This window comes from Puma concolor, chromosome F2, assembly GCF_028749965.1.
Source record: "Puma concolor isolate L17-30 chromosome F2, mPumCon1.1.hap2, whole genome shotgun sequence".
Taxonomy (NCBI): domain Eukaryota; kingdom Metazoa; phylum Chordata; class Mammalia; order Carnivora; family Felidae; genus Puma; species Puma concolor.
In genome coordinates this window covers 129,970-154,905 of record NC_141684.1, presented here as the reverse complement: position 1 = coordinate 154,905, position 24,936 = coordinate 129,970, and the positions used below count along the sequence as shown (strand labels likewise).

Here is a 24,936-nt window from a genome sequence, read left to right as displayed (position 1 = left end):
TGTGCTTGCTTGTGGTTTCAGAGGGAAGGGTCTTTGCCGGGAGGACCTCCATGGAGCTCTTTGTGTAAGGAGAAGGAAGATGAAGTTAGATGCACCAGTGAACAGTGAAAGCTCTGGAAAGAAGAGGTGGGGTGCTAGGGATCTTCACACCTTGATTCCTGGAAACTACTGTGCCGTGCAGTACACAGAGCAGAGAATTCTGCCCACATCTGTGTTAACTTCTCTCGAGTGCTTGGAGGATCTAAGTCAGGGTATGGATCCTTTGGGGTGAGAGTGGTGCTCCTGAAGCTGCAGGCTGGAGAGCCAGGAAGCCATCCTACAGTGGGAAGCCAGGACCAGGGTAGGTTAGTTTCTCAGGACAAATGGGCTCCCTGTTTGGCTCATGGTACCTTGTCCCAAACTTTTGACAGTTCATCAAAGGTGGGAGATCCAAGGCAGATCATGCTGAGCCAGTCTGGCGCAGAGATGGTAATGGCAGCCTCAGAACCGGGACACTTGCTTCCCAGAGCTCCCTGCCCCAGTAGTTCCCTTTGTGAACCTGTGTAAAAAGCAGGGGCTGCAGCCCTCTATAAGTGATACCTTGAAGCAGGAAGGCTGGGGGCAGAGAGGTTGGTGGCTGGTTGAGGTAGAACACTCGTTGTACAGACCACAGGCAGGAAGGCAAGGGACTGAGAGTTCCTGGGGACCATCTCCCAGAGTGCATCAGAACCAGTCACCTCAGGGTTGTTTCGAGAGGCTGTGTGCAGTCCGGCGTCTCCCACCAGAGAGCAGACCTTTTGGTTGTTGCCAGGTGGGTTCTTGGTGGGGTCTGCACTTGTCTCTAGCATGAACCTTGCCCACAGGTCTTGCTTTCCCGGTCTCCACTGGCCTCTTGACCACCCACCACACCTAGGCAGTGAACCTAGCAGGGCTAGGCCTTGGTAATGGGTAGAACATACAGGAGGCTGGGGTTTTCTCTTTAACGAAAGAGGGCTAGGCTTGGTCACCTGATCTGTAGAATAACCTGCCTGCCACTGCTTTCCCCTTCTGGATAAAGTGGTCTGGATCCTTAGCCAAGAAGTGGCCCCAGGGAGGCTTTGTTCTACTCGCAATCACCCGGGAACCCCTTACCCCAGTTAGAGTGGACGCAGCTTGCGTTCAGTGTGCTGAACTAAAGGGGCTCTAACCAATAAGCATCTTTCTTGGTCATCACATGGCTTCTCTGCCATTCTCGGAAAAGGAAAGGACCTGTTCTTTTGTTGATGGCAGTGCCTTGAGGAATTACTAGAGAGCTTTCCCCTGAAAATTGCTGTAGTTTATTAATCTTCGAAATGGGTTCCTAAGTCTCCCCTTGCCTCGGATCTGAAGCTTCGGGGTCATGGTTCCAGGCTGCCACCCAGTGGCAGCGCTCCCGGCTTCCGGCACGGAGTTTACAGTTCCTTAGGGAGACTAACTACAGAGACGAGGAGTCCGTTTCCCAGAGCGGCCCCAGGGTACCTCCGGTTTCGGACGCGGGGTGGGGAGGTCACTTCCGGTTGGGTTGCCGTGCTGCAGCGGGTGGGGCTATTGGGGCCTGGCCCGGCGGCGGCTCCTCTGCGGTGCTGAGGTGAGTGTGGCTGGGTGGGGGCGGCGGTGACCGCGAGGTCTCCCGGGCGCGGGGTGCCAGCCCTTCCCTGTAGCAACGCGATGCTCGGGCCGGGGCCCACCCCGCTGTCGACAACCTCTCCCGCCCGGCGTCCCTCGGGCAGGCTCCCTCCCCACTTTCGGAGTCCTCACGAAAAGCCCTGTTCCTGCTCCGGCGTTTTCCGATGGGTCCCAAACCCCGACTGGTGTCCTCCCCAAACCTGGCGTCCCGCTCTCCCATCGCCCTGGCCGGGAGTCCTTCCTTGCCGGGCCCCTGCCCCGCCCGAGACTCCCCTTCCCGGGTTTTATGACTCCGGGAGCCTCGGCGTCTCTCCACCGCATTCCTCTTCCCAGGTCGCCCTAGAGGGCTGCGTCCCGGGATGCCCGGGACCCTCATGGCCTGGTGACTCGAGGCCCTCTCCTTGCCAGCTCTTCTCCACCCCGCAGACGGTAAGCCAGCTCTCCAAATAACCCCCGCTACCATAGCCTCCGGCTTGAGCCGAGTCTTTCCCTCGCATGTGGGTCCAGGTTGTATTCCCCACTCCTCCCCAGCTCTCCACCCCCCCCCCCCCCCCCCCCCCGCTTCTCCACTGAGTCGTCCTGTTCCCTGTCCCTAGCCCCATCTCTCTCCTCACCGGGTCTCTAGCTTGGGTCAGTTAATGCCAAAACACACTCTTTCTCCTCGGCTCTTGTCCTTCCCATTTACCATCCCCCTTCCCGTGCCCCTCGCTTCCCTCTTGCCTTTAGCAATTCTCCGAAATGCCTGCCCCACCGATATACCTTCCTAACCATCCTCTTTTGCCTCTGGCGCTCCAAGGCCTTCTCTTAACAGCCACGTTTTTTGTTTTTGTTTTTGTTTTAATTTTTTAATGTTTGTTTTATCTTTGAGAGAGAGACAGACAGACAGAGCGTGAGTGTGGGAGGGGCAGAGAGAGGGAGACACAGAATCCGAAGCAGGCTCGGAGCAGCCCCGATGGGGGCTGGAACCCCACAGACTGTGAGATCATGACCTGAGCTGAAGTCGGTCGCCCAACCGACTGAACCACTCAGGCTCCCCTAGCAGCCACGTTTTTATGTGTCTTCTTAGAGGCCTCTATTCAAGGTCAGGAACTGAAGACGTTTTAAAAAATGTATTTAAAAAACACCATGTTTTTGTGCTTTGAAAACATTAAAAAAAAATCTTTTTTAGAGAAAACTTAAAAATATGGAGAATAGATTAGCAAACACTAGTGACTAGGTTTGCCACGTGTATTTCAAGCTTTCAATTTTTAAAAAATACATTATTTATTTGTTTTAAACAATCTCTATGCGTCATGTGAGGCTTGAACTTGTGTCCCCAAGGTTAAGGAAGTAGCATACTATAGGGACTGAGCCAGCCAGGCGTCCCCCCCTCCTTTTTTTTTTTTAAAGTAGACTCCATGAGAGTCTTGAACTGGGGCTTGAACTCATGCCCCTGAGAGGTTAAGAGTTGCATGCTCTACTGACTGAGCCAGCCAGGCGCTCCTAGTTTTTGTTTTTATTTTTTTAAGAAAGCTGTTGAAGTGAAATTGCCCTTAGAGGCAGGGTCCCCAGTCCCATTTGCTTCCCTAAGCAACCCTTAGTTTGGACATAGTTTCAGCAGTTTTTTATTTTGTTTTAGTTTTATGGAGGTGTAATTGACAAACAGGAATTGTGGAAGTTTTAAGTGTACACTTGATGTTTTGATACAGGTGTACAGGGGCGCCTGGGTGGCGCAGTCGGTTAAGCGTCCGACTTCAGCCAGGTCACGATTTCGCGGTCCGTGAGTTCGAGCCCCACGTCAGGCTCTGGGCTGATGGCTCAGAGCCTGGAGCCTGTTTCCGATTGTGTGTCTCCCTCTCTCTCTGCCCCTCCCCCGTTCATGCTCTGTCTCTCTCTGTCCCAAAAATAAATAAACGTTGAAAAAAAAAAAGTTTAAAAAAAAAAAATGATACAGGTATACATTGTGAGATAATCACATCCAGCACCTCACACAGGCACCATTTGCTTTTTTTGTTTTCTTTTTTTCGTTTTGAGGGAGAGTGAGCACTAGGAGGGGAGGGGCGGAGAGAGAGGGAGAGAGAGAATCACAAGCATGTTCTTTGCTGTCAGCACAGAGCCCGATGCAGGTCTCAATCTTAGCAGTGAGATCGTGACTGGAGCTGATATCGAGTCAGATGCTTAACGTACTGAGCCACCCAGGTGCCCTTTTTTTGTTTATTCTGTGGTGAGGATATTTAAGATCTACCCTCTGAGCAAGTTTCAGAGTTACAATACAGTAATGTTAACTGTAGTCACAGTGCTGTATGTTATATCTCCAGAACTTACTCATCTAGCGCAACTGAAAGTTTGTACTCTGATGGATATGTCTCCATTTTTCCCAACCCCCAAACCCTGGCAGCCAAACCATTCTACTCTCTGCTTCTATGATTTGGGCCCTTAGATACCACATGTTAGTGAGATCATGTAGTATTTGTCTTTCTGTGTCTGGTTTATTTCACTTAGCATGATATTTTCCAGGTTTACCCATGTTGTAGCAAATGGCAAGATTTCATTCTTTGTGGATGAGTCACATTCCATTGTGTATATGTACCACATCTTGTATCCCTACATCTATCGTTGGACACTTAGGTTGTTTCCTTGTCTTGCCTATTGTGAATAATGCTGCAGTGACCATGGGAGTGCAGATCTCTCTTTCAGGGAGTGATTTCATTTCCTTTGGATAATATAACAAGATGTGGGATTGGTGCATCATGTGCTAGTTCTATTTTCAATTTTTTGAAGCGCCTCTGCATTGTTTTCCATAATGGCTGCCCCAATTTACGTTCTCACCAACAGTGCACAAGGGCTCCCTTTTCTCCGTATCCTCACCAGCACTTATCTTTTGCTTTTGGATAATGCTCATTGTGACAGGTGTGAGGTGATAACTCATTGTGGTTTTATTTGCAGTTCTCTAGTGATGTTGAGCACTTTTTCATGTACCTGTTGGTCATTTGTATGCTTTGAGGGAGAAATTTAGGTTCTTTGCCCATTTTAAGTTGGGTTTTTGGTTTTTAACCTGTGGAGTTGTGTGAGGTCTTTATATATTTTAGATCTTGATTCCTTATCAGATACATGGTTTGTAAATATTTTCTCCCATTCCTTAGGTGCCTTTTCACTCTGTTGATTATTATTTTGCTGTCAACACATTTTCTTATACCTTTACATACCCACTAGAGTTTTTGTGTTTAAAAGTCTGCATACCGTACATTATGTACTATTGATATTCTGCACTTAACAGTTTCATTCAACCTTATAGCTTTGTATTGCCTCTGACATTGATGTGGTTCATTTCTTTCAATCGCTGTGACCGTGACTGTTCCCTGATAGTAGATACTGAAGTTTCTGATTTTGGGGTGTTTTTTTGTTTGTTTGTTTTGGTACACACAGCCACATGGTAACATTCTTGTGTATCTTGTTGTGTGCATTAGCAAGAGTTTTTATAGGGCACATACCTAGAATTAGGTTTCCTGACTGAATTTACAGGGCTTCAGCTCTTCCAGGTGGTGCCAGGTGGATTTCCAGAGTGACTGTACCAGTTTATACTCCCGCAGGACCCTGAGAATCTCATTGTTCTTTATGTCTTCAACATTTGATATTGCGAAGCATTTTATATTTTTCCCAAACTGTGGGGAGAGAAGTCTTGAATTTGCATTTCTCCAATTCTCAATGACGTTGAAGATCGTTTCAAATGTTTATTGGACTCTTTGATTTCATCATCTGTGACTTACCAAGTCATTCTGTGTTTAGTTTCTTAAATGAATGGTCTTGTCGTGTGTGTGTGTGTGTGTGTGTGTGTGTGTGTGTGTGTGTGTGTGTTTTAAGGTATATTCTGTGTATCTTTTCTTATGTATTATGTCTGCAAATATCTTTCACTCTGCATCTTGTCTTTTAATTTTGTGTTTTGTACAGAAAAATTTTTGGAGTAAAATTAAGCAACTTCTCCTCTATGGACTGTATTTTGTGTATTTTCCTAGAATAGCTGTAATTTGAAAAAAAAATATTTAGGTCTTCTATGTGCTTAAAATATATTTTTGTTGGCCATAGGAGGCAGGGATTGAATTTTATTTTCCTAAGGAAAATCAGTTGTGTTGGTACCATTATGAATAGCATGTCATTAACATATGCATGGGTCTGTTCCTTATCTTCTTTACTTTGCTTACACTTTGCTTTTATTACCATAGCCTTACAGTAAGTCTTGATAGGTGGGAGGGCATGCCTCTGCCTACCTTAGTTCTTTTTTGGCATTGTCTTAGTTAATCATGGATCGTTATTTTGATATTTAGTCATTTTTGTCAGATTTTGTGTTATGTCCTGTTGCAATTTTGATTGCACAGAATTAATAGGTTTATTTGAGCAGAGCTGACATTTTTATGAATAGAATCCTCCTATTTATGAATACTGTCTGTTTCTCCGTAGGTCTTTTTGATGTCCTTCAGTGAAGTTTTACCATTTTGTCCCTGGCATTTTGGACAACACTTGATGGCCATTGTTGAATGTATGGTATGTAGAGTTGTGTCCCCCATTTCATTTCATTTCATTTCATTTCATTTCATTTCATTTCATAGAGAGCGTCAGTAGGGGAGAGGGGCTAGGGGCAGAGAGAGAGAGAGAGAGAGAGAGAGAGAGGGGTAGAGAGAGAATGTTAAGCAGGGTCCATACTCAGTGTGGAGCCTGACATAGGACTTGATCCCACAACCCTTGAATCATGACAGCCCAAATCAAGAGTTGGGCGGTTAACTGACTGAGCCACTGAGGTGCCCCCCTCCCTGACTTTTTTGTTTTTAATAGTATTTCTTTTTCTATCTTTTGTGCTGCCTCCCCCTCATTGGACTTGCCAGATATTTGTTATTAGCATTCTAAAGGACCAGTGTTATTTTCTGTTTCTTTATTTTATGTATTTTAAAATGTTTACTTATTTTGAGAGAGAGAGAGAGAGAGAGCACACACAAGGGGGGTGCAGGGCAGAGAGAGGAGAGAGAAAAAGAATCCCAAGCAAGCTCCCACACTGTCAGTGTGGAGCCCATCTCGGGCTCAATCTCACAAACTGTGAGGTCAGGTCATGACTCGAGCTGAAATCAAATCAGACGCTTAACCAGTTGAGCTACCTAGGTGCCCCAGATATTATTTTGTTTCTTTAAATTGAGTGGTGTTCTTTTTTTTTTTTTTTTTTTTTTAATTTTTTTTTTCAACGTTTATTTATTTTTGGGACAGAGAGAGACAGAGCATGAACGGGGGAGGGGCAGAGAGAGAGGGAGACACAGAATCGGAAACAGGCTCCAGGCTCCGAGCCATCAGCCCAGAGCCTGACGCGGGGCTCGAACTCCCGGACTGCGAGATCGTGACCTGGCTGAAGTCGGACGCTTAACCGACTGCGCCACCCAGGCGCCCCTTTTTTTTTTTTTTTAAATCTTTCCTTGAATCCACTTTTCTCAGTCTATGTCTAATTTCTTATTGAATGTTTAGATAGTTTATTTCAGTCTCTCTTATGCTAAAATAAGTGCATTAAGAATGCACATTTTTCGGGGCATCTGTGTGGCTCAGTTGGTTAAATGTCTGATTATTGGATTCAGCTCGGGTCATGATCTCTTGTTCGGTGAGTTCAAGCCCCTCGTTGGGCTCTGCACTGATGGTGCGGAGCTTGCTTGGGATTCTCTGTCTCCCTCTCTCTCTGTGTCCCTCCCCTGCTCGTGCTCTCTCTCTCCAAATAAATAAACATTAAAACAAAAATTTTAAAGAATGTATATTTTTTTGTTAGGTGGCCTTTGTTTCCATTTTTATGGTTTTCTGGAAAGGGGTACTTGTCTTTAGCATATATTTCCAGCATAACAGCGGTCTGGTGAGAGAATGTTTTCCCAAATGATGTCAGCCTTTGGAAGTTGTTGAAACTTTCATTGTTGCCTGGTTCATGATGTTATTTTAATAGTTTTGAATGTGCATCTTGGAAAGTGTCTATTCTGTATGTTTTAAGTGGCTGTTCTCTACTCAGTCCTCTTGCTTCTGAGGGATATGTGTTAGAATCTCTCATTCCAGTGGAGCTTTGCCAGGTTCCTCTTTGCTGCTTCAGTTAGAGCATTGGCTTTCTACATTTGGATTTTGTTGGTAGATACATACATGTCTGTAATTACGTCTTCTTGGTGGATTTTCCTTTTAATTAACGTGTATTGTTATTTTTGTTCCTATAATTTTTGCTTTCAGTTCTGTTTTAATTGGTTTAAATAAATGCTGATCCACACATAGCAATGCATATTAAAAGCTCACAAATATCATGAATGAGGGGAAGAAGTCAAGAGTATAGACAGCTTATATTTCCTTTGATAAAAAACTCACCAGAGGCACAGCTGATCCGTGGTGGTGGCATTCAGGGTAGAGCTTCACTCTTGGGCGTTCAGGGAGGAAGCAGTGCCTGCAGGGGCAGGAGGGCTGACGTTGATGCTGGTTCTGTCGGTGTGGGCCCTTGTGATTGCCCCTGGAGCTGTGTGTTCAGGATTTCTCAACTCTTCTTCATAAATTTCATATTTCAATAAAGAGCTTTAAAGGCAAAGAAAAGGTATATATCTTCTACAGCTTTATTTTAATTAGTGTTTGTTTAATCTGTCTTATATTCAGCCTTTGTGTTACTTTATTTTAGGTTATGTAGATGCGTTGTGTGCATCTGTTGGAGAGTCTTGTACTTCTAGTAGGTGAGTTTAATTGTTTTATTTCTTATTACTCATCCACTGAATTGTTTCCACTACTGTTGTATTTTTTGCCGTCTGTACTTTGACTTTGTTCTATGCCTTCCGTTGATTTTCTTTTTCTTTTTCTCAATACTTAACGAGTTGTCTTTACTCTTTCATGTAAAATGAATGGGTATCTCCGTCTTTCTCCTGAATGAGACAGCTTGGCGTGTCAGGGAAGTTGAGGGGAGCAGATGACCCAAGGAGTTGTGCACGTGTCCATGTACTGGGTGCCAGGTTGGGCAGGGTAGCCCCAGGCAGGGAGCAGAGTCAGCCTGGGAGGCCAGCTGTGCCCTGATGGGGATGAACATGGTCCTGAAGGTGCCCACAGGAGAGGCCAGGCTGGGCCTCCACGTGTTCCTTTCTCTTCCCTCAGCACCAGTGTGGCTTACTGCTGACTTCCTCCCCTTGGAAGCCCAGGGTACCAGGCGATGGCAACTTTGCACCTGTCTGCCCTGCCCCAGGTGAGCATCCGTTTTCCCTGGGAGGTGTGAAGTCTCCACACGGGGCTTTCCTGCTTCTGCTGCCTCAGCAGGCACTGTGAGGCATGTCTGGTCTGGGGCGTTGAGCAGAGGAGGAGTGACCCTGGGATTCCCCCGGCCTTCCTTAGTTAGCTGGCTTAGCAGCCAAGGCCCGGGCCACTCCCCTGGGTCATGCTGGGGGATCATTCCTGTAGCTGCCCCTGTGCTGCTGCTCCTAGAATGCTTCTGTGGCACCTGCCCCCAGGGCCCATGCTGAGTCGCACCTGGGCCTGCAGCAGCCCTTGTCATTCCAGGCTGAGGTGACCTTTGAGGACGTGGCCGTGCTATTCTCCCGGGAGGAGTGGGGCCGTCTGGGCCCTACTCAGAGGGGCCTCTACAGGGACGTGATGCTGGAGACCTACAGGAATCTGGTCTCCCTGGGTAAGGCCCCTCACTAGGATGCAGCTCAGGGAACAGCCCCGGGAACTGGGGGCTCAGCAGGGGTTGGGCTGGGGGCCTCTTCCCCCTGGTCCTGGGCAGGCCTGGTCTGCTAGAGGAGGGGCCAGGCAGGGCTGGGTCTGTGCTTCTGTCATCTGACTCTGAGCTCCCAGATAAGAGTGCCTCCTGCTCCAGACCCAAGACAGGTCCCTCCCCAGAGGGACTGTGTACCTTCCAAGAGGAGAGAGCCCTCTGCACTTTTGTTCCCTGTGTTCAGTTTGCTTCTTTATGACTGCTCCCAGCCCTCCAGAGTGTCCAGACTCCCCATCACCCCACTTTGCCTGTGCTTCTCTTCCTGCCACAGGAAGGAGACATTGTGAGATCATGCTCAGTGCAGCCCTGTTCCTTGGCACCAACCCCAGGCCCTGTTTTCTTCTTAGGAGCTGGACGTGCAGGTCCCAAGCCTGGGGTGATCACACAGTTGGAGCGAGGGGATGAACCATGGGTCCTGGATGCACAGGGTGCCAAAGGGAAAGGGCGACCGAGAGTCAGTGTCTCAGGTGCGTGAAGGGGGCCTCTTCCCCAACAGCTGGTGAACAGGCATCTGTTGGAGTCCAGGGTGTATGGTTAATGGTTCCGGAATTGAGAACAAGGTGCATTGGGGCAGCATTATTCTGAGTAATTGTGGTAATTCTTGAGCTGAATCTTCTAGGAGGGTGAGAGGGGGCATTGTTGGCAGAGGAGAAGAGGGAAGGGCATTCGGGTATGCTGTGAGGGAAGGCTGGGTCCATGGGACCTCATGGAGCCCTGCCCTCCAGAGCTCATGCCCTGTGAGGAGGGTGAGGCAGGGCCATAGTATGGAGACCATCGCTTCATTCTCCTTTACTAAAATTGCCACTTGGCAATCACGGACCATTACAAGAAAGAGAGAATATGTCATCACCCAGATACCAGTGTGTTCCTACTCTCCCCTTTCTCGTGCTGTTTCACGCCCATACGAATGTTGCTTCTTGACAGGGATGCAGGGATGCAGTGCTCCCAAGTGTACTGCTGTCACCTCCTTTTTCACTCAATGAGTGTCCATCTTTTTTTTTTTTTTATTTAAAAAATTTTTTTTTAATGTTTATTTATTTTTGAGACAGAGAGAGACAGAGCATGAATGGGGGGGGGGGGGTGGGGCAGAGAGAGAGGGAGACACAGAATCAGAAGCAGGCTCCAGGCTCTGAGCCATCAGCCCAGAGCCTGACGCGGGGCTTGAACTCATGAACCGTGAGATTGTGACCTGAGCTGAAGTCGGACACTCAACCGGCTGAGCCACCCAGGCGCCCCAATGAGTGTCCGTCTTTATGCACAAGTCAGTCACTGGTTTTGTTGGAAGTGCCAGTGGAAAGGGTGCTCTGTAGTTTCATTGCCATGAACAACTCTGATAAGTGTTATTTTGCACGTCTTGGTGATGTCCTAAGAAGCAACTCTTGGTTCAAAGGACTTGAATTTCTCTTTTGTAAATTTGTTTATTCAAATATGAATACTTCTAGAACCAGGGTAAATCTTGTTTATAACTCAGTGAATTTTTATAAAAATCCTCTTCCAGATCAAAATGTAGAACTTTTCTAGTTCCCTGGGAGCCCACTGGGCCTCCTGTCATTTCCCACTGCTCCTCACAGGACCCTTCTCTCTCACTCCTGGGGACGGCACTCTGCCCCTCAACTCTGTGTCTTGTCTCACGCATCTGAACATTGTGAGGGCTGCTGTGGTGTACTCAGTTTGTTCTCTTTCGTTGCCACATGATGTTCTGCCATGTGAATCTACCACAAATTATTTTCCTTTTTTTTTTTTTAAATTTATTTTGAGAGAGAGAGAGCAGGGGAGGGGCAGAAAGAGTGGGAGAGAGAGAATCCCAAGCAGGCTCCACACTGATGTGGGGCTCGAATCCACAAACTGTGAGATCATGACCTGAGCTGAAGTCAAGAGTTGGATGCTTAACCGACAGCCACCCAGGCACTCCCAAGATATTTTCCATTCTTGTTGACATTTGGTTGTCCCCGTTTTGGGGTCGTTGTGGATGTTTCTCTTGGTTCACAGAAAGTACCTTTCTGGTGGTATGTTTCTGCAAGGGGAGTTGGTGTATGAATGTCTGGTCAAGGCAGGAAGGAGAGGAGGCTTGAGGGTATCAGGAACCATTCTGTGTGGCACCTTGAGTTTAAGGGGCTGGTAATTGCCTCTCAGGCCCCTGAGAAAAGACACAGGAATGGGTATAGCCTGCGAGGGGGAGCTCAGAGACACCAAGGCCCATGGTTGGCACGAGGTTGGCCTTCTGACGTCCTGAGGAGGCACCTGGTTTTCCTACCCTGAATTTTGGGGTGAATTAGCTGTTGTTAAGTGGCCTCAGACTCCCTTCTTTGTCAGATGTCCTCTGTGACTCTCAGGGCCCCCTGGTCTCCGTGGTGGCATGAAGCTTCCATGTTCTGTCCCTTTGTAATGAGGACCTGCGCCCTATAGCCGCACTTAGGAAGGTTTTGTGGGCAGAAGGCGGGCAGGAAGAATTCGTCAGGCCTGGTTTAAATACTTGCACTGCCACATGACTGCAGCCTTGGGTAAGTTCTTTAAGCCTCTGAGCTACCGGCTCTCCTCTCTGCAAGGCGTTGTAACCCTGGAGATGGTGGAATCGGTACGGCACCGATGGTTGGCAGCATCTTCGTACCTTCCTTCTGAAGTCAGAACAGGTGGTCCAGAGATGTGTTTGTTGTTTCAGCTCGTGGGACCAGGACTGAGTACAGGGAGTTGTCTTCAGGAGAAATGCTTGATGGGGAAGAACTGGATCGACTCCAGAGTGCTGTTTCCCAGGGACCTGAGCCTGGAGAGGCCCGTGCGTGTGTCCGGGAGCCAGAGGACAGCCTGGACGAGCCTGTGGAACAGAGATGCCTGAGGCCAGTCATATGGACTAATGAGGAGAGCATCCAGGAGTCTGCAGGGAGCCTCAGCTTCCAGTCAAGCCCGATCTCTGACCAGAGACCTCACAAATGTGATATATGTGAACAAAGTTTTGAACAGAGATCATACCTCAATAACCATAAGCGTGTACACAGGACAAAAAAGATAAATGTAGTCCATGATTCTGGGGAATTCTTCAGTGCAAATCTGGCTAAAGAAGCTCAGATAATTCCTCTTGGGAAAAAATTGCATCATTGTGGTTACTGTGGGAAAGCCTTCAGGTACAGTGCTAACCTCGTCAAGCACCAGCGGCTTCATAGCGAAGAAAAGCCCTACAAGTGTGAAGAGTGTGGGAAAGCCTTCGGCCAGAGCTGCGAGTTCATCAGTCACCGAAGGATGCATTCAGGGGAGATCCCCTACCGGTGTGGTGAGTGCGGGAAGACATTCAACCAAAGGCCCAACCTCATGAAGCATCAGAGGATTCACACTGGGGAGAAGCCCTACAAGTGTGGTGATTGCGGGAAACACTTCAGTGCCTATTCTTCCCTTATTTACCACCAGAGAATCCACACTGGAGAGAAACCCTATAAGTGCAATGACTGTGGGAAAGCCTTCAGTGATGGCTCAATCCTCATCCGGCATCGTCGGACTCACACTGGAGAGAAGCCATTTGAGTGCAAAGAATGTGGCAAAGGCTTTACCCAAAGTTCTAACCTTATCCAACATCAAAGAATTCACACTGGGGAGAAACCCTATAAATGCAATGAATGTGAGAAAGCCTTCATCCAAAAAACCAAACTGGTTGAACATCAGAGAAGCCACACTGGAGAGAAGCCCTATGAGTGTAATGACTGTGGCAAAGTCTTCAGCCAAAGCACACACCTTATTCAGCATCAGAGGATCCACACGGGAGAGAAGCCGTACAAGTGCAGTGAGTGTGGGAAGGCCTTCCACAACAGTTCCAGACTCATCCACCACCAAAGGTCACACCACGGAGAGAAGCCGTACAAATGCAGCGATTGCAAGAAAGCCTTTAGCCAGGGTACTTACCTCATCCAGCACCGGAGGATCCACACGGGGGAGAAGCCCTACAAGTGCAGCAAGTGTGGGAAAGCCTTCCGGCACAGTTCCAACATGTGCCAGCATCAGAGGATTCACCTCCGGGAGGACTTTGCGAGGTGACTGTGGACGAGGGCGCATGAGTTCTGCTGTGCACTTCTCCATATGACCCACCCCACCCCTTTATTTATTGTCCATACAGTGTTGTCACAGATGAAGGGCATTTCTAATTAAAAACAAACGCAACTCTTTCCTTAATCCCGAAGCCGTGCATGTTCATTTTAGAGAAATTGAGAGAGAGGTAGGCAAAAAGAAGTTCTTGTGATTCCCCCCGTTTAGAAAATGAATCCATTACTGCTGATTTAGCATAAGCTTCCTTTCACACAGTTCAGCGCGTTGTCAAAAGAAAATACTGCGTGCTTGTCATTGCAGCACAGAGGATCTTCCTTTGTTATTTCCTCGATCCTAGAAAAGTCACCCTGGAAAAATTCTACATATTTACATATTGTAATTTAAAAAGATTAGCATAATGTTCATGCTTTTCCGTGTATCTTAATAGAGGTGATATTGTGGTAAAATACACATAACCTGAAACTTACCATTTTTACCGTTTTTAGGTGTACAGCTCAGTGGCATTAAATACACTCACAATGTTGTATGACCATCCCCACTATTTCCAGAACTTTTATGATCTGAAACAGAAACTCTGTACGCATTAAATAATAACTCTCCCTTTCTCTCGGCTGCTGACAGTCTGTTCTGTTTTCTGTCTGAATTTGCCTAGTCTGGCTTCTTCAGGTATGGAGTCATATAGTATCTGCCCTTTATATCTAGCTTATTTCGCTTTGCATAATGTCCTCAAGATTTATCCATGTTGTAACCTGTATCAGAATGTCATTTTTTTATGCCTGAAAAATATGACCTTGATTTGTAGATACCATGTTTTATTTATCCATTCATCTCTTAATGGGCACTTGGGTGTTGTATACAAGTATTTTTTGGATCCTTTCAGTACTTTGGGGTATAATCCTGGGAGTGAAATTGCTGGATCATATGGTAATTCCACGTTTAGCTTTTTGAGGAGCGGCCAGACTTTTCCACACAGTGGCTGTACCGTTTTATAGTCCCACCAGCAATGAATAGAAGGTTCTGATTTCTCCACATCCTTGCCAACATTTGTTATTTTCCATTTTTTAAAGGTTGATATATTTATTTCTGTACACGACATGGGTCTTGAACTCACAACCCTGAGATCAAGAGTCGCATGCTCTTCTGACTGAGCCAGCCAGACACCCCAATTTTTCCATTTTTAAAAATAATATCTATACTAATGGGTGTGAAGTGGTATCTCATTATGGTTTTGGTTTGCATTTCCCTGATGACTAATGATGTTGAACATCTTTTCAGGCATTTATTGGCCATTTGTATATCATCTTTGGAGAAATGTCTGTCCTAGTCCTTTGCCAACTTTTGAATTGGGTTCTTTCTTATTGTTGAGGTGTAGGAGTTCTTTGTATGTTTTGCGTAGTAATCCCTTATCAGGTATATGATTTGGAAATATTTACTCTAATTCTGTGAGTTCTGTCTATTGTTATTAGTGTCCTTTGTTGCACAAAAGTTTTTAATTTTTATGAAGTTCAGTGTATTTTTTTCTTTTGTTGCCTGTGCTTTGTGTGTCCTACTCAAGAAATTGCTAAGTCCGAGGTTAGGAAGATTTGCCCCTCTGTTTTTTTCTGAAGTTTGTAGTTTTAGGTCTTTGATCCATTTTAAGCTAATTTTTTAATATGGTATAAGGTAAGAGTCCAAATTCCTTCTTTTGGAAGTAGACCTCCAATTTTCCCTACAACATTGTTTTTAAAAGTTTATTCATATATTTTTGAGAGCAAGAGTACAAATTGTGGAGTGGCAAAGGGAAGGGGAGAGAGAATCCTAAGCAGGCTCTGTGTGTCAGCGCAGAGTCTAATGTGGGGCTTGAACCCATAAACTGAGATCATGACCAAAACCAAGAGTCAGGTGCTTAACCGACTGAGCCACCTAGGCGCCCCATCCTACAACGTTTTTTGAAAAGACTTGGCTTTCCTTATTGAATGGTGTATAGGCATACCTCAGAGATCTTGAGGGCTCAGTTCCAGACCACTGTGATAAAGCACATATGTCCGTAAAGCAAGTGAAATGAATTTGTGGTTTCCCATTTCATATGAAAGTTACATTTACGGGACAGCGTATTAAGTGTGCAATAGCATGTCTAAAAAACCAGTGTGCATACCTTGAACAGTTTATTTCAAACAAATGGTAGTCATCATGTGAATCATAATCACTGGTCACAGGTTACCATAACAAATGTAATAATGATGAAAAAGTTTGAAGTATTGCAAAAATTACCAAAATGTGACAGACACAAAGTGAATAAATGCTGTTGGGAGAATACTGCCAATAGACTTGCTTGACATGGGATTGTCACAGATCTTCAGTTTGTAAGAAACACAATAAAGCAAAGCATGATAAAACAAGGTATGCCTGTATTGGCTCAGGCTGCCATAAAAATACCACAGAACTGGTGGCTTAAAACCCAAATTTATCAAAAACAAACCTGTCATAGTTCTGGAGACTAAGTCCAAGATCAAGGTGCTGTTTGATTTCAACCCTGGTGACGATTTTCTTCCTGGCTTGCAAACAGCTGCCTTCTCACTGTGCTCTCACATGGTAGAGGAGATCTCAGATGTCTCTTACTTCTATAAGGGCATCAGCCCTATCAGATTAGGTCCCATATTTATGACTTTATTTAAACTTTATCACCAGTTGACAGGCCCTGTCTACAAATACAGTCCCATTGGGGGTTAGAGCTTCAATGTTTAAATGGGGACGGGGGGAGGGAACACAAACAGTTCATAACAAATGGTCTGTGCCCTTATCTAAAATCAATTGATGATATGTGCAAGGGTTTATTTCTGAGTTCTGTTCAATTCATCTATATGCCTATATGCCAGCACCATACTGTTGATAACTGTGGCTTTCTAGGAAGTTTAGAATAGGAAATGAGTCCTTCAACTTGTTTGTTCTTTTTAAGTTAACTTTGAGAGAGACCGTGTGAGAGGGGGAAGGGCAGAGAGCGGGAGAGAGAATCCCAAGCAGTCTCCACACTTAGTGCAGAGCCCAGTGTGGGGCTTGAACCCATGAACTGTGAGATCATGACCTGAGCAGAAATCAAGAGTCTGTTGCTTAACTGATGGTGCCACCCAGGTGCCCTCTTTTTTTTTTTTTTTTTTTTTTTTTAAGATTTTGTTTATTTATTTTCGAGAGACACAGAGAGAGACAGCACGAGCGGGTAGAGGCAGATAGAGACACACACAGAATCTGAAACAGGCTCCAGGCTCTGAGCTGTCAGCACAGAGCCCAATGTGGGGCTTGAACTCCTAAACAGGAAGATTGTGACCTGAGCCGAAGTCAGACACTCAACCGACTGAGCCACCCAGGCGCCCCTTAAAGATTTTATGTTTAATCGCTACACTCAACATGGGGCTCTAACTCACAATCCTGAGATCAAGAGTTGCATTCTCTCCTGAGCCAGCCAGATACTCCAACTTTGTTCTTTTTCAAGATCTTTTTGGTTATTTGGGATCCCTATATGGGATTCCATATGAGTTTTAGGGTGAGTTATTCTATCTGCAAAATCACAGCTTTTGATAGGGATTGCATTGGATCTGTAGATCACTTGTGTCAAGTCCTCCACTACATGAACATAGGATGTATTTTCATTTGTTTATATGTTCTTTAACTTCGTGATCTTTGCTGTTTTTCAGTGTACAAGTCTTTTGCCTCCTTGGCTAAATTTATTTCTAAGTATTTTATTTATTGTATCAATTGAAAAGTTTCCATGGGGTTTTTCTTCGTTCTGTTAATGGGATCTATTATAATGATTTTCATGTTGACCATTCTTTCATTCTGGGAATGAACCCCACTTGGTCATAGTGTATAATCCTTTTCAATATGCTATTGAATTCATTTTGCTAGTATTTTATTGAGGATTTTTCAAAGCTTATTTATTTCTCCTGAGAGAGGCAGAGAGAGAATCCCAAGCAGGCTACACACTATCAGTGCAGAGCCCGATGTGGGGCTTGAACTCACAAACCGTGAGATCATGACCTGACCTGAAACCAAAAGTCAGATGCCCAATCGACTGACAACCCAGGTGCCCCTTATTGAGGATTTTTGAATCAATATTCATAAGGGATATTGGTCCATAGTTTTTGTCTTTGTCTCTCTGATTTTAGCATTAGGCTAACCTCATTAGGCAAGTAAAACTTCCACTTTAATTTTCAGGAAGATATTGAGGATTGGTGTTTCTTCTTTTTAAAATGTTCAGTAGAATTGACCAGTGAAGGTGCTTCTGGGTGGCTTAGTTGTTAACCATTTGACTCTTGATTTCAGCTTGGGTCAGAATCCCAGGGTTGTGGGATCAAGCTCCGCCTTAGGCCCCTCGATAAGCATGGAGTCTGCTTGAGACTCTCTCCCTCTGCCCCTCCCCCAGCTCAAGTGTTCTCAATCTCTCTCTCTCTTAAAAAAAAAAAAAAAAGAGAGAGAGAGACTTGACCAGTGAAGGCATCTGTGTTGGGCTTTTCTTTGTTGGGAGGTTTTTGATCATTGATTCAATCTTCTTAGAGTTATAAGTCTATTAAGATTTTCTACTTCTTCATGGGTCATCGGTAGATTGTGTGTTTCTAGGGATTTGTCCATTTCATCTAGGTTATGTATTTTGTTAGCATATAATCATTTTAGTGTGCTCATATAATAATTTCTATTTCTCTAAGTCTGGTCATAATGTCCCCACATTCATTTCTGGTTTTTATTAATTTGAATTTTTTCTATTAGCCTAAATGTTTGTCAATTTTGTTGATCTTTTTAATGAGCCAACTTTTAGTTTTTTTTATTTTCTCTATTTCCTTATTTTGTAGTTCATTATTTCCACTCTGATCTTTACTATTAATTAGCCTTCTGTTAACTTGTGTTTAGTTTGCTTTTTTTTTCTTTTTAATTTCTTAAGTTGTACAGTTAGGTTATTGAGAACTTTTTTTTTTTTAATGTGTGCATTTATAGCTATAGATTTCCTTCAATGCACTGCTTTTACCACATCCTATAAGGTTTGGTATTTTGTGTTTTTTTGTTTTCATTTGTCACTATGTATTTTGTACATTCTCTTGTAATTTCTTCTTTGGCCCATTTGTTGTTTAAGAGTTTGGTTTAATTTTCCAGTTTTTCATCTGTTATTGATTTCTAGTTTTATTCTATTGTGATTGGAAAAGATAATTTATGATTTTAATCTTTTAAAATATATTACGACTTGGGGACACCTGGGTAGCTCAGTCAGTTAAGTGTCCAACTTTGGCTCAGGTCATGATCTCACGGTTAAGTGAGTTCAGCCCTGCATAGGTCTCTCTGCTGTCAGCACAGAGCCTGCTTCAGATCCTCTGTTGCCCTGTCTCTGTTCCTCCCCCGCTTGTTCTCTCTCTCTCTTTCTCTCTCTCAAATAAATAAAACAACAACAAAAAGATTCTCTCAGGACACCTGGGTCCTGACATGGGTAAGCATCCAATTCTTGATTTCTGCTCAGGTCATGATCTCATGGCTTGTGGGTTTGAACACTGCATCAGGCTCTGCACTGAAAGCACGGAGCCTGCTTGGGATTCTCTCTCCCCCTCTCTCTGTCCCTCCCCTGCTTGTGTGTGCTCGCTCTCTCTCAAACAAACAAAATATATATATTGACTTGTTTTGTAGACTATAGTATGATCTAGAGAATGCTCCAGGTACACTTGTGAAGAATATGTATTTTGTTTTTTTTTTTTTTTTATAAAAATTTTTTTTCAACGTTTATTTATTTTTGGGACAGAGAGAGACAGAGCATGAACGGGAGAGGGGCAGAGAGAGAGGGAGACACAGAATCGGAAACAGGCTCCAGGTTCTGAGCCATCAGCCCAGAGCCTGACGCGGGGCTCGAACTCACGGACCGCGAGATCGTGACCTGGCTGAAGTCGGACGCTTAACCGACTGCGCCACCCAGGTGCCCCAAGAATATGTATTTTGATATTGGGTCGAGTGTTCTGTAGACGTCTGTTAGGTCTAGCTGGTTTTAGTGTCCTTCAGCTTCTCTCTCTCTCTTTTTAAGTTTATTTATTTATTATATTGAAAGAAAGAGAACGGGTTGGGGAGGGGGAGAGAGAGTGGGGAGAGAATCCCAAGCAGGCTCCCCACTGTTAGTGCAGAGCCTGATGTGGGGCTTGTACCCACAAACCATGAGATTATGACCTGAGCCAAAGTTGGCTGCTTAACTAACTGAGCCATCCAGGCACCTCAGGTTTTCTTATTGATTTTGTTTGGTTGTATCTACTATTGAAAGTGCAGTTGGGGTGCCTGGGTGGCTCAGTAGGTTAGGCATCTGACTCTTGATTTTGGCTCAGGTCATGATCTCGAGGTCATGAGCTAAGAGCCCACATTGGGCTCTGCCCTAGGCATGGAGCCTGCCTAAGGTTCTCTCTCCCTCTCCTGCCCCTTCCCTGCTCTCTTTCTCTCTGTTAAAAAAAAAAAAAAAAAGTAGAGTATTGAAGTCTCCAATCCTTATAGAACTGGGTTTTTTTTTCCTTCAAATTTATCATTTTTGCTTTAATATATTTTGGAGCTTTACTGTTAGGTGTATGTTTATAATTGTTATATCTTGCTATATTGAAACTTTTATCAGTCCATAATTTCCTTCTTTGTCTCTTCTAATCCTTTTTGTTTCAAAGTGTCTCCTTTTCTGAAAATATTAGAACCACTTTAACTTTCTTTTGGTTATTATTTGCATGAAATATATTTTTTCGTCCTTTTACTTTCAACTTCTTTGTGTCCTTATATCTAAGATGAAGTCTTTCATAGATGCATGTAGTTGGATCCTGATGTTTTTCAATCCAGTTTGCCAACCTCTACTTTTAATAGGATAATTTAATCCATTTATATTTTGTGTGATTACTGATGAGAGACTTACTTCTATCTGTCTTATGTCTTGGTTTTTTTGTTCCTCAATTTTTCGATTACTATTTGCTTTGTGTGTGTGTTGTCGTGTACCATTCTAGTTCCTTTCCTTTTCTGTATATTTATATTTTTAGTTACTTTCTTTGTGGTTACTGTGGGGATTATATTAACATCTTAAGCTTATAACAACCTGTTTTTTAAAATATTTTTAAATGTTTGTTTATTTTTGAGAGAGAGAGAGAGAGAGGGAGAGCGAGCATGAGCAGGGGATGAGCAGAGAGAGGGAGACACAGAATCGGAAGCAGGCTCCAGGCTCTGAGCTGTCAGCACAGAGCCCGACGCAGGCTGCAAACCCATGAGCTGTGAGATCATGACCTGAGCTGAAGTTGGACACTCCACCAATGGAGCCCCCCAGCTGCCCCAATAGAACAACCTAGTTTGAATAATACTGGCTTAATTTTAATAGTATAAACACTCTTCATATTTAACGCTGACCCTCCCCCTTCACATTGTTATGGTCATAGATCACACATTTATGTTTTATGCCCACTAAGAGACTTATGATTATTATTTTATGCAGTTGAATATCAAATCATGTAGGAAAAATTACAAACCGTAACAGAAGTGAAGTAATACTATCTTTTATAGTTACCTATTTACTTTTACTAGTGTTCTTTATTTTTTCCTATGGCTTTGATTTACTGTGCAATGTACTTTCATTTCAGCCTGAAAAGTATTGTGGTTTTTTTTTCAAAATTTTTTTAACGTTTATTTATTTTTGAGACAGGGAGAGACAGCATGAATGGGGGAGGGTCAGAGAGAGAGAGGGAGACACAGAATCTGAAACAGGCTACAGCCTCTGAGCTGTCAGCACAGAGCCTGACGCGGGGCTCGAACTCACAGACCACGAGATCATGACCTGGGCCGAAGTCGGATGCCTAACTGACTGAGCCACCCAGGCGCCTCCTGAAAAGTATTTTTTGTAGAGCAGGTGTACTGTTAATGAGCTCTGTCAACTTTCCTCCCTCCCACCCTTCCTCCCTCCCTCCCTTCCTTCCTTCCTTCCTTCCTTCCTTCCTTCCTTCCTTCCTCTCCCTAACAGTTATTAGACCTCCAGAATTTCTAAACAATTCATTTCCTTTTTTTTTTTTTTAATGTTTGTTTATTTTTGAGACAGAGAGAGACAGAGCATGAATGGGGGAGGGTCATAGAGAGAGGGAGACACAGAATCTGAAGCAGGCTCCAGGCTCTGAGCTGTCAGCACAGAGCCCGACGTGGGGCTCGAACTCATGGACCATGAGATCATGACCTGAGCTGAAGTTGGACACTTAACTGGCTGAGCCACCCAGGCGCCCCATCATTTCCTTTTTTTTTTTTTTTTTAAGTATATTCATTTATTTTGAGAGAGAGAGAAAGTGCAAATGGGGGAGGGACAGAGAGATGGAGAGAGAATCCCAAGCAGTCCCCCACACTGTCAGCATGGAGCCTGATGTGGGGCCCGAACCCACAAACCATGAGATCATGACCTGAGCTGAAGTCGGACACAACCAACTGAGCCATCCAGGCGCTCCTTTATGTGGAAATGTCTTCATTTCACCTTCATTCTTGAAGGATAGTTTTTTTGGATATTGAATTCTTGGTTGACAACTTTTTTCCTTTCGAGTTTATTAATACCCCCCCACCCCCCACCCCTCCACTGCCTTCTGGCTTCAGAGAAATCAGTTGTTAATCCTACTGAGGCTCCTTTGTGCATGTGGAATTGTTTCTCTATTGCTTCTTTCAACATTTTCATTATCTTTGGGTTTTGGCAGTTTGACTATAATGTGTCTCAGTGTGGGTCTCTTTTAGTTTATCCTGTTCGGAGTTCACTGAATTTCTCAGACAAGTATTTTCACGTCTCCTCAGATTTTGAAGTTTCTAGCCATTATCTCTTCAAATACCTTTTTCTGCTCCTTTCTGTCCTTTCCTTCTTGGAATTGTATAATGTGTACTTTGGTACTTTTGATCCCATTTCATAGGTTTCTTGGATCTGTTTTTCTTCATTATGTTTTCTTCTTCTCATACTGGGTAATTTCAGTTGTCCTTTCTTCAAATTCACTGATCCTTATTTCTGCCTGTTCAAATCTGTTGAACTGCCCCAGTGAGTTTTTCATTTTAGTTATTGTACTTTCAGCTCCAGACTTTGTTTGGTTTCTTTTTATAAGTTATGTCTCTTTATTAATATTCATATATCATTTTCTTGATTTCCTTTAGTTTTTTTTCTCTAGAGCTTCTTTTAGCATATTCAACATATTTAATACCATTAATTTAAAATCCTTGACTAATAATTCCACTGTCTGGACTTCCTCAGGAGGGTTTTCTGTCAAGTTATTTTTTTTCTCTGTGAATGGGCCATACTTTACTGTTTCTTTGTATATTTTGTAATATTTTTTGTTGAGAACTGGACATTTTGAGCATTTTGAAATTCTGAGTCTCCCACCTCTCAGAGATTGATGAATCTTGCTTGTTGATGGCTAGAGCCATCTGTGACTTTTTCAATTTATTTTTTTGCAAAGTGTTTATTCTTTGATGTGTGTGGCTCCTGATGTTTCTGTTCTGTCCTGCTATGTGTGTGGTCATCCAGCATCCTGAAAAAGATTTTGTTAGGTGTCTGTCTCCCGAAAATGGAAGAAACAAGCATTATCTCTAATCTTTCTACTCTCTCCCAGAAACTATTTCAGCATTTAAAACAATGGCAGCTAAACTTATGCCAGCCCCTCAGTGATTGAAAAAATGGCAATAAACCATCAAAACACACAACCCTGATATTTGGAGGACCAGGCCCTTATTGTCCATCCTGGCTCCAGCAAGGCACACCAGGAATGCAGACTGCTATCCACATGGCTGCATGCCATGGGATAAGAGGTGGGCATGGTAGGTGGAATTTCACTGAAATCTGCTGAAATTTACTACCGTCTTCATCAGGCTCACTCCTGGAAGCTGCACATAAGTGTTTGACTAGACTCTGGTGTTCCAGAAGAGTTACTTCGGACAATTCTTGTCAGCCAAATAGCTGTTTGGGTGGAGGGATGGATTCCTGCACGACATGGACACTGATGTATATAAGTAGGGTGGCTGACCCAATATACCATGTCACCAGCACTGAATCATTGTAAACATTTACCTTCTGTGTCAGGATGTAAATTTGAGTAGAGCCATGTCTGAGTTCCACACATCCCCCCTGTACAGGATATTGTAATTTTAACCTCTGCTTGCTAATTAAATAGGCATGACTTTGGCTAGTGTTGCATTTGACTGATTACTCAGGAAACCTGTATTTCTCTGTGTTTTTATAGGAACCATCTCTCCTTTCATATCTTCTGCCCTGTCACTGCTTGTGGCCCAGATGTTTTCTCATTGGGTTGTTTGTTAAGAACCCCTGCTCTGGGGGTCCTTCCTCCCATCAGTGTCAATGTCCTCTAAACCAGTGGCACCCCCAAAGGATTGTGGCCTGGAAGGGAGCATTAAAGCTCTGGGTGGGAGGGCTAGTGGGGCCAGGGAGGTGTGGTGAGGCAGTGTAGTCTGAAGAAGCATATTTAATGGAAATGCCTGGAAAAAAAAAAAGATGCTGGTGGTTTTCATTGTGCAAAACTAGAGAACATTTGGTTTGACAAGTTCTCTTGGCTGTTTGGTTTTGGCTTAAGAGGGCTGGCAACATGAATTGGTGACACATTTTCACAGGGGCCAAGTGTCAAGCCCATCTAAGAATGAGAGGGAGTGCAGGCAAAGGGACTCATTGGTTCTGGATGTTTCCACTGGGCCATTTGTACAGTCATGCCTGGGTGTCTGGTGGGTTAACTCCTTGCAGGTGTCCTATTGCCTCCTCAGCTCACAGGATTAGAAACTGAGTTGTCAGCCTGCTGATGGCAAAGGGCCTTTGGGAACAATGTCATTTCAGACCACAGGGTGATTATTAATAATTGTTAATAGCGCTGGGCAGTTATCAGGGAGATGAACTACTGGTGTCAGAGGATCAGACAGCTGAGGACCCTGGCCGGTTAGGGAAGACTTGAGTCAGTATCCCCAGGTAAAATAGGTAATAGCACCTAACCCAGAGGTCATGGTAAGTCTGGGTAAGGTTATGCTCACAGTGTGCATGTGTGGTACCCATGCCCACACCTTTGTGGGTGGCCCTGTACATACCCCTAAGGCAGAAGGACCCAGGCAGGGCATCAGATCTGAGCCAGAGGGCCACTGAGAGCTGGATCTGGGCCCTCCCACCCTTCCTCAAGGGCTGGACCAGTCTGCAGGTGCCCCCTGAGTTTAGTGACCTCTAGGCTGTCCATGGGTCCCTGCTGGAGGTGGCCGTGTGGCCTTTCATGCTGAGGAGGGAAATGAGTCCTCGCTCGGTACCAGCTGTGCCCTACCCTGCCTCAGCTTGTTTCCTGCACGCATTGCATGACTGGGGGCTGAGCTTCTCCATGATCACTTAGGGTTGGGGAGCATTTCTGTCTCTTTGTGGTGAGTGAGCAGCTCCCCTAGCCTGTTGCTCTCTGTGGTCCCCTGCCTCCCATGATAGCTGCACCTGTTCAGAGTTGTACTAACTTCCAACACAGACTAGACAGAACTGAGTGCTAGGCTGGTCTTCCTGTAGATTTCATTTAATTTTCAAGGTAGCCCTGTGATGTGGATGGTGATATTCTCATCTA

At 44.6% G+C, this 24,936-nt stretch overlaps 1 protein-coding gene across 7 annotated transcripts; it reads left to right on the top strand.

Moving 5' to 3' along the window:
• Positions 1-140: 140 nt before the first annotated feature.
• Positions 141-15,693, top strand: ZNF34 (zinc finger protein 34). 7 transcript variants are annotated; one of them, XM_086695857.1, is made up of 8 exons: positions 141-1,585; positions 1,957-2,052; positions 6,058-6,141; positions 8,270-8,321; positions 8,734-8,821; positions 9,133-9,259; positions 9,697-9,816; positions 12,009-15,693. In XM_086695857.1, exons 5-8 carry the CDS (start codon positions 8,789-8,791, stop codon positions 13,367-13,369), a joined length of 1,641 nt encoding a protein of 546 aa, XP_086551983.1. In that variant the 5' UTR covers positions 141-1,585; positions 1,957-2,052; positions 6,058-6,141; positions 8,270-8,321; positions 8,734-8,788; the 3' UTR covers positions 13,370-15,693. The 7 variants fall into 7 exon arrangements, with proteins under 7 accessions (XP_086551983.1, XP_086551977.1, XP_086551978.1 ...); XM_086695851.1 differs by having other exon boundaries at positions 9,115-9,259; XM_086695852.1 differs by having other exon boundaries at positions 1,957-2,120; positions 9,115-9,259.
• Positions 15,694-24,936: the final 9,243 nt, after the last annotated feature.

Coding starts and splice junctions, on each gene's coding strand:
- ZNF34 (XM_086695856.1), top strand. CDS start 8,789: ATGGCAACTTTGCACCTGTCTGCCCTGCCCCAG. Junction 8,822..9,114: donor ACCTGTCTGCCCTGCCCCAG/GTGAGCATCCGT, acceptor CTGGGCCTGCAG/CAGCCCTTGTCATTCCAGGC. Junction 9,260..9,696: donor CAGGAATCTGGTCTCCCTGG/GTAAGGCCCCTC, acceptor TTTTCTTCTTAG/GAGCTGGACGTGCAGGTCCC.